Here is a 9,214-nt window from a genome sequence, read left to right on the forward strand (position 1 = left end):
TTAAGTTGATGTCATGGACTTAAAGCTACAATTTTTTAATTTGCATGAATTGAATCTAAACAATAATGCATATAGAGACCTCCAAACAATGCTACTCCTTCCGTCTATAATTAACCTAGGTAGTTAATCTTAGATAGCGGCACATCGCAGCCAACCCGGGAAACTGGGAGAGCGGGTTGCGGGATACTAGGATGACCTCTACATGAATAATAATATATAAACATCCATAATTAAACAATGTCTCAAATTCATAGTTTTAATCAAAACATACTTTAGATACCAAATAGTTTTAATCAAAATATAGATTTAAATATCAAATATCATCATCTTTTTCAACATAGAAGAGTAATAAAATAACAAAATAATAAAACTAAAATGCATGTTATAGGAATCAAAGATCATCATCATCTTCAACATAGTCTTCTTCCTCTTCTTCCCCATCAACTTCAATATATTTTTCGTTCTCCTCATCCTCATCATCTTCAACATAAATAGGTTCAACATCTTCTTCTACCACCACTTCTTTTGATATTGCTTCTTGTGCAATTGTCTTAGATGCACTTGCAGCTGCCTTTTCTTTTGTTGCTCGTCTAGTGTAGACCACCGGCTCATTAGCCCCACTTGCATTGGCAACATCAGTCCAAGTTAGATTATCACCGACATAAACTAATTCTTCAATAGGTTCACCATCTTCCCCCAAGTCTCCCAGTTCAAATTCATTGATATAATCATTATCATCATTCAAGACAATTGGATCAATCACATCACGACAATCATAGCACTCTTTCAAAGCCTGGTTATACTTAACGAAAACCAAGTCTTCCAACCTCTTATGCTCAAGGTTACTTCTCTTCCTGGAATGAATCTATGTATTATAATTTAAAATGTTAGTTTACTAAACTAATATGAAACTACATAGTAGAATACTCTATAAGTTAATAACAAGTATTAGCTTACATGCTCAAAAGTACTCCAATTACGCTCACATCCTGAAGAACTGCATGTCAAACTCAACACTTTAATGGCCAATAATTGCAACAATGGAGTTTGTGCTTCATAAGTCTTCCACCACTCATCTGCAATGAAACAATCATTTTCATTTTATATAAGTTGTTGTGTGCTAAAAGTTTTAAGAAGAAAATAAATAAAGATCCAATTACCGGGAGCTAATGTTGCCCTTTGTCTTATTGCTCCACCCAATCCAAATAGACCATTAACAATCTTATATTCCGCCAACTGTGTTGTAGTCATGTCACTCATTTGATGACTTTCACTAAGTGTTTCGATGCATAAGTGAAGACCTCCCATCAATATGGTATCATTCTCAATTTCTGGTTTGCTATAAAAATACTTCGGGTTTAGGTAGTAGCTTGCAGCATGCAATGAATGATGAAGTTGACATTTACACCTTTCATCAATGATTGCAAATACATATATGTACTTGCTTGCTTGTTCATTGAAAGCTTTTCGAATATCCTCTTTGGTCTTGATCATTGCTGCATATATGTATCTCATTGCAGATTTTTTCTCATTATCAACAAGTTTTAACATTTATACAAGAGGTCCCATAACTTTAAGAGTGTAGATGATATCATTCCAAAAAGATGTCAAAAATACAATACGAGTTGCCTTCTTTCCCTTAGGATCGTTAGCTGCCTTGGACTTCAACCATTCTTCTGAAGTGAAAATCTTTCTAAGGTTGGTTTTTTGTTTATGCAATCTTTGCAAAGTAAGAAATGTGGTAGCAAACTTTGTGACTCTATGTCTAACCAATTCAACATTGTCAGTGTTCTTCCTCATGATGTTCAACGCTAATGTGTGGTTATAAATGAAGCCGACGAGACTAATCCCTTTTTGAATAACTGTTTTAACCTTAGCAATCTTTCCAATATCTTCTAACATCAGGTATAGACAATGTGCAGCACACGGAGTCCAAAACAAGTGTGGTTTCTTGGTAGTTAGTAGTTTACCGACCAATACATAATTACTTCCATTGTCAGTAACCACTTGCACAATATTTTGCTCACCAATCTCCTCAACAAAATTGTCCAATAGCTCAAATATCTTAATCACAGTCTTCATGTAAGCATAAGCATCAATACTCTTCACAAACATTGTTCCTGCTGTGGAATTCACCAAGAAATTTATCAAAGTCCTATTCTTTCTGTCTGTCCAACCATCTGACATAATTGAGCATTCGTATTTTGCACGATGCAATTGATGACCAATCAACAAAGTGTTTGTATATTCCAACTCTTTTTCAAGGAGTGGAACCCTCAACTCATGATAGCTTGGAGGTTTCAAATGAAGACCGTAGTTTCCAACTGCTTCCAACATCAACTTGAAGCTTTTTGATCTTGCAACATCGAAAGCAATTCCATTTGTGTAAAAAAACGAGCAATGTATTGTACCGTTCTTGCTCTTGCTTTTTTGTCACAAGCATCATTTATGCTTTTTTGTCTTTCCCCAATTTGTGTTCTCTTGTCTTTCCCCAAGGGACCTTTTTTCATGAACGTTAGATCTAAGGGACCTTTTTTCTTCTAGGCAGCCGATAAAGGGGCATCAATTGCCCTTTATTCCACTCTGAATTCTCCTTATTTCAGATACGTTGTCATTAACATCATCGTCAATTTGAACTTCCATCTCATTTAATATTCCATCTTTTAGTGCTTGTTTCTCATCATAATCTGTCTGCAACAATAGCTTACAATGTGGTGGTATTTTTCTGCAGCTTTTTATGTCTCCCTTTATTCCTAACTGATGTTGTCTTGCTCTAGTAATTTCTTCAGTAGTTTCAACTTGACTGAAATCACATGTCGTCCTCTTTCTATTATTCTTGTCTTTTACACTATTAAACTGACATGCTAGGTCAACATTATCACCGGTTGGTTTAAACATTATACATTGTGGGGTTGCAGATGATGTTGTCATGGTTGTTTGCAGAACAAGCAGAGAAATAAAGGAAGTAGAAAAAAACAAAGAGAAGTAAATTAAATTAACAAAAACAAAAACAAAAAAAGAAGTAAATTAAACTAAATTAAATTAACAAAAATAAATTAAATTAACAAAAACAAATTAAATTAAATTAAATTAAATTAACAGAATGAAAAAATAAGTAAAAAGAATTAAATTAAATTAACAAAAACAAATTAACAAAAAAAAAATAGAAGTAAATTAAATTAACAAAAACAGAAACAAAAAATGAAGTAAATTAAATTAAATTAAATTAACAAAAACAAATTAAATTAAATTAACAAAATGAAAAAAGAAGTAAAAAGTATTAAATTAATTTAACAAAAACAAAAAATAGAAGTAAATTAAATTAACAAAAACAAAAATAGAAGTAAATTAAATTAAATTAAATTAAAAAAATTAAATTAAATTAAATTAAATTAAATTAACAAAAACAAATTAAATTAAATTAACAGAATGAAAAAAGAAGTAAAAAGAATTACATTAAATTAAATTAACAAAAATAGAAGTAAATTAAATTAAATTAAATTAACAAAAACAAATTAAATTAAATTAAATTAACATAATGAAAAAAGAAGTAAAAAGATTTAAATTAAATGAAATTAACAAAAACAAATTAAATTAAATTAACAGAATGAAAAAAGAAGTAAAAAGAATTACATTAAATTAAATTAACAGAAATAAAAATAGAAGTAAATTAAATTAAATTAACAGAATGAAAAAAGAAGTAAAAAGAATTAAATTAAATTAACAAAAACAAAAAAACAGAATAAGAATGATTACGAACAAAGGAGAAGTAACCAAAAAACAAGAGTAAGAATGAAGTAACCAAAAAAACTGAGAAACAAAATAGTGAAGATGAACAAAGGAGAAGTAATAGAGCAGAAGAACGATGAGACAGAGAAATAACAAAACAAAAGAAGGGACGGAGAAAAGAATAGAGAAACGAACATGAGGAGAAGAACGATGGAACCTTAGGAGAAGAACAATGAGAACGATGAGGAAGTGGATCTCTAAAATCTTAAAGGTGTATTACCAAAATTACCCCTAAAACGTTTTAAAATTTAGGGGTAAAATTGATGTTTCACGAAAAAAGAGAGTTTTCTAAATTTTTACCCCAACGTTTTTTAGAGTTTTCAAACCCACGACCCGGAACGCGGCCTACGACCCACGAACGCGCCCAAGTCGCGCGTGAACCCTCTTGTCTTCACGCCGCTATGTGCCGTCGTGGCCATGTCACTCGCCGCTCCTCTCCGGCGCGATCCCGCCGCAAACCAGCACTATTAACTACCTAGTAATAAACTGAGTAATTTGATCATTTTACACATTAAAAATATATATAAATAAAATGGAGTATATTACTTTCATTAAACTATCCTTCTATTAAATTGATTTTAAAATTGATAATAGTGGAACTATACAGTTATAGGCTGGTCGCTATTTAGAAGTGATCATTTGTGATGGATGGATATAGTGATTTTCAGTTTGAGAAAAAGCGTAAATAGAAATCTCATTTTTCAGCTAGCAGATTTTCTTGCAATTTTTTCATGATTTCCAAATGCTCTTCTAATTCTTACAATAAACGATCTTGAAATTTGAATTAACCGGTACAAGAAAACAAAGGGTAGCCACAATTTTACAAAGTGTTACTCAATAAAAACATTATAATATATATCACGGGGATCCTCCCTGCACCATAAAATTCATAAAGGATAATGTTGGATATAGCAAAAACTTTATCACAATATATGAACAATATTGATTTGTTAGATTTAATACCACTATTCAAGAGCTTTTGGTCAAACAAGGAAGTAACTAGATTTTTCATTTATTTTTCACTCAGTCGTGATATTAACAAAATATAATATTCGTTGGATAAGCATTGCTGATTCATAAAAGAACTTGTACCTTTTGCTCTAACCAACTTATGTTTGTTAAAAAGAGTAGTTTAATCATAATTGTCATTTTGATGATCACATTACCATTTTAAATTTAGAATGTCTAAAGTATTAATTTGATTACACTTTTTTAAAACAAGGATTTACAAATATTTTATTATTAAGTTATTGAAGAAATTCAATTAATCAAGAAAATAATAATGATTCGATCTGGTTTGTGATAAAACTAGCAATATAAGTCGTAGAACAAGAATAACTTTTGTTTTGGAGGAGAGTGAGAAGAACTTGTAACTTTGTACAACAGGATTTACTTCATATATAATCTACTCTAAAAAATAAGAATTCAAAATTTTAATGTAGGAATTTATATATATTATAACATGAATATATTGGTGGTATAGAGAAGAAAATGGAAAGAAGAAGAATGATAGGAAAGAAAATGAAAAAAGTAATACAAATATTATAGCACTATTCGTTAAATTTTCTTTGGCTTGTTTGATTGGCTTAGAAAGTAAATTACATATATGGAAACTCGAAAGTTTACAGCACAAACAATAGTATACCGTGGCCTTAATCCTCTCCATCTCTCTCTTAATTCTTCTCTAGCTTCATAATCTCTTAATTTTATATATTCATCTTCTCTTTGTTCAACCCTTGTTTTTGTGAAGGAGAGGCACAAGAAAAAGAGATCCATTTCAAATATGGATCTTCATGTTGGTAATTCAGTACTAACACTATATTGCTAATAATTAGCATAATATCTTACGTTAAAAATTGTGCTTATTATCCTCTGAGAATGATTAGTTAATCGCTGAATGTATAATTTAAGTTACTGCTTTACACTAAAGGAGAATATTAAATTTCATGTTGCATTAGCTAATGATATATTGGTACCTAAAAAATATTATTTAGTCAAAAGATAAAATTAGTATCCAATTGAACTATTATCCAATGTATTTTAATATTATTTAGTCAAAAGATAAAATCTTTTATTTCTAAGTTTTTGCATAAACGAAGATTCAAACAAAGCACTAAAGAATACACATCATTCTTGTAAACATTACCATACACAACTTCATTTAGCAACCATTAAACTAGAAGCCATTCATTATTCAACAAAATCAACACTAACACTACCATCAAAACAGCCAACTCCTATGCCAACTTAACCTAAACCATTATAGTAAACTTAAGCATCCCTTATCTTCACCTCTATCCTACCAAATGCAGATACCAATCAACATGAAATCAAAGTGATCTTCTGATCCTGTGTTGTCAATCACTGATCACATAACTACACTACAGTATTATGCTATAACACTGTTATAGCTCATATTTAACAACCCTTTTTAACAACCCTTTGTACTAAATTGCATATTGTGGAACAATAGCGGTCTGTTAAAATCCACTTTGCTATAACACTATAGCTGCCATGTGATAACACTAGTTCTTAAGGAGTGATTGATTACAGTAACTCGGATAGATTGTTGCCACATTCTCAAAACATGTCATTTCACATTAATTATTGACTAGAAATGGTTGAAAAACAAAATCATTATAAATTGAGTTGCAATCAATCCTAGAAAGCTCTTATTTTTACATTAGTCATTGACTTGACAAACTATCAAATTTCAGCCAAACAATGAAGTTTGGAAAACTAAAAAGTAGACAAATATTCGGAAAACACATTTGATTATATCATCAGTCTCAAAGGTTACTCACTATTCGCAAGGAATTCCATCACAAAGAAAATACTCTCACCTCATCACCGGGTCTGAGCGTAGTCATTGGGTTCATCGTTGTTCTCCTTCTCCGTCACATGGTTGTCTTCAAGTGGCTCAATGAATTCATCCTTATCTGCGCCGATTCCATCATCTTGGTTGCTTCCAAGTTGGCCACCATAACCCAAACTAGAGTTGCTGCTGAGTTCACCACTAGCAGAGGCAACATCACCAGAATTTTCATTGAATTGGTAATTAGCAGCACCGCCACCACCAGGGTAACTAGTCTCAGCATTGCCACCACCATAGCTGCTTGGGGCACCATAGCTTCCACCCCTGTTATTATCATTACGTCCATATGTACTACCACCATAACCACCACCGCCAAAGCCACCACCCCCATAGCCACCTCCACCTCCATAGCCACCTCCATATCCGCCGCCGCCGCCATAGCCGCCACCTCCACCACCAAACCCAGGACGCGACCTTTCTGTAGCATAGTTCACCCGTATCCTCCGACCATCAAGATCCTGTTACAAAACATAATTTGAGATACTACAAGAAACATTGCAACATTTTGAGTATTGTAAACATTGACTCAATTGAAAGTTTGAAGCAAACAGCAACAATTAATTGATGGTGAATTTCTAATACGACTGCTATATAAAGAATTGTATCCTCATTCTTTTTCATTTAAATATACAAGAATTTATTTAAGTTGGCAAATATTTTACTAAATCTTATATATTTCAAATATAATGTGTTTAATTATTTCATAAGTCCTATATTAATATGAAGCGATGATAACTCTATTGGTGAATTTTAGAATTTAGCAAGATGAACGCCATAAAAGTGGACAATACCTGGCCATCCATGGCCTGAAGGGCAGAAGATGCATCCTCGCTTGTTGCAAAAGTTATGAAAGCGAAACCTCTGGACCTGCCTGTTTCACGATCCATGATGACCTTTGCTGGAAGAACATTAAAAACAACCAGTTTTAGTGTAGAAAACGTAAACTCGATAATATCATAATTTGAAATACATATATGCTTGACGGAGACACTGTTTTTTATATAAACATTTGGTTGTTGCATGCAAGTTTTTTACACATTACAGCTGGTGGCAATTAAACAACTACAATTGTAAACTAATTCTTACAAAAGAGAGGAACAAAGAACAAGATGAAACAACAGCATAACTGCATTTTCTTTCAATAAATCTTGTCATTTATCAAAACACAGTAACAACTCTACAAATCATATATAAGATGAACATCATTCTGGTTTCCTTTGGCTCACTATGTTAGATTCAGAAACAATTGAAGAGTCGAAACTCATGTTTTGTTTGATATTACGTCTTCCTGAAATGATGAAAAACTAGTAAGTAAACTATGAGAGTCAGATAGAAAATTACCATCAAGTACTTCTCCGTAGCGAGAAAAATGTTGTTGAAGACTACTATCATCAGTGTTATATGAAATACCTGCATCACAAATGAAATTTGAAAAATTATAGCTTCATTCCATTTATAAAATTCAACATGATAAACTAATGTAGTACCTCCAACAAAGAGTTTTGCAGATGACATTGATCTAATTGCTTGGAATACCGAAGGAGTAGACATAGATACATCATGATTGATGTGCTTGACAGCAGAATTTCGGAGTAGTTTTCCAATTCTACCGAAGAATGCCATTTCTCAAACCTTAAAAGCATCAAACCGCAGAAAATTAATATTACTTAAATGAATACCCATTGTTCATTGTAACTTATGCTCTTCTAAGTACCACATTCCACAACAAGGTCCATCAAAATAATTAAAATTGAAATTTTATCTGATGAAATGAAATCTAATTACACATTAGCTACAGCCTAAGGAATCATAAGTGACCACCAAGCGTTGTGGTCGAAGTGACCGGCAGCCTAGTTTGTCGGATGCGGATTTCATCCCAAGATCAATTACTTGGTAGGGCAGGATTAAAACAGGGTTCTGAGTGATGTTTTCTGTATCCCTGCTTCTTTCCTGTAATACAGGTCACCACCCTGGAGTATCATTTAAAAAGTACCGAAAAACTTGAAGAAATATAACTTGTAAGTGACAACATGTAGTGTAAATTTGTCAAACAGAGTACATGGCTGTGAATGCAATAACAAATGATTGTCTTCTTCATTCTGTCCCTCTGGCCTTCTCCATTTCTCTTCCTTTCTATACAACACTGAAACTTCACATCAAAGGCGTATCCAGTGTCTAACATGTGTTCTTGGGACACCGATACAACACTTATACATGTAGTTACATTCAGTTACTTTCATTATGTTAAATTTTAGCCGGTATCAGCATTGTGTCCACCATCTATATCCATGTTAGTGCTTCATAGCCACCCGCCCTCCCCCAAATTAAAATTAAAATAACATATGACAGTGATGATATCATAGTGATAATAATAGGTGCTTTTAGTAGCATTATAACAAGAAATTCATCCCCAATTAAAATTATAAACTTAAAATTACTTCTTGTTCCCAAATAACTGTAACTATGTCCCCATTTGAAACAAGAACCAGCAAACTCTATTCATTCTGATACATTCTCATATGTGCAGCATATATGCCACAATCACGTAAA

General features: G+C 32.3%; 3 protein-coding genes across 3 annotated transcripts in view; all 3 read right to left on the bottom strand.

Moving 5' to 3' along the window:
• Window positions 1-85: 85 nt before the first annotated feature.
• Window positions 86-3,027, bottom strand: LOC101508504 (uncharacterized). Its single transcript, XM_073366685.1, has 2 exons — window positions 958-3,027; window positions 86-865 (listed from the first exon to the last, which is right to left on the bottom strand). The coding sequence occupies exon 1, from the start codon at window positions 2,335-2,337 to the stop codon at window positions 1,552-1,554; it is 786 nt and encodes a 261-aa protein (XP_073222786.1). The 5' UTR covers window positions 2,338-3,027; the 3' UTR covers window positions 86-865; window positions 958-1,551.
• On the bottom strand, window positions 187-1,551 carry LOC113785450 (uncharacterized). Its single transcript, XM_027331830.1, has 4 exons — window positions 1,161-1,551; window positions 958-1,076; window positions 446-865; window positions 187-198 (listed from the first exon to the last, which is right to left on the bottom strand). The coding sequence occupies exons 1-4, from the start codon at window positions 1,549-1,551 to the stop codon at window positions 187-189; spliced, it is 942 nt and encodes a 313-aa protein (XP_027187631.1).
• Window positions 3,028-6,410: 3,383 nt separating the features above from the next.
• LOC101502290 (uncharacterized) overlaps window positions 6,411-9,214 on the bottom strand; it is a 3,404-nt gene continuing 600 nt past the window's right edge. The window contains exons 2-5 of the mRNA XM_004489462.4: window positions 8,152-8,296; window positions 8,006-8,074; window positions 7,456-7,562; window positions 6,411-7,122 (exon numbers count right to left, since the gene is read on the bottom strand). Coding sequence (XP_004489519.1) covers window positions 6,637-7,122; window positions 7,456-7,562; window positions 8,006-8,074; window positions 8,152-8,287 — 798 coding nt within the window. The 5' untranslated portion in view covers window positions 8,288-8,296 and the 3' untranslated portion in view covers window positions 6,411-6,636. The remainder of the gene's footprint in view (window positions 7,123-7,455; window positions 7,563-8,005; window positions 8,075-8,151; window positions 8,297-9,214) is intronic.

The sequence above is a fragment of the Cicer arietinum genome, chromosome 3 (genome assembly GCF_000331145.2).
Source record: "Cicer arietinum cultivar CDC Frontier isolate Library 1 chromosome 3, Cicar.CDCFrontier_v2.0, whole genome shotgun sequence".
In the NCBI taxonomy this organism is placed as follows: domain Eukaryota; kingdom Viridiplantae; phylum Streptophyta; class Magnoliopsida; order Fabales; family Fabaceae; genus Cicer; species Cicer arietinum.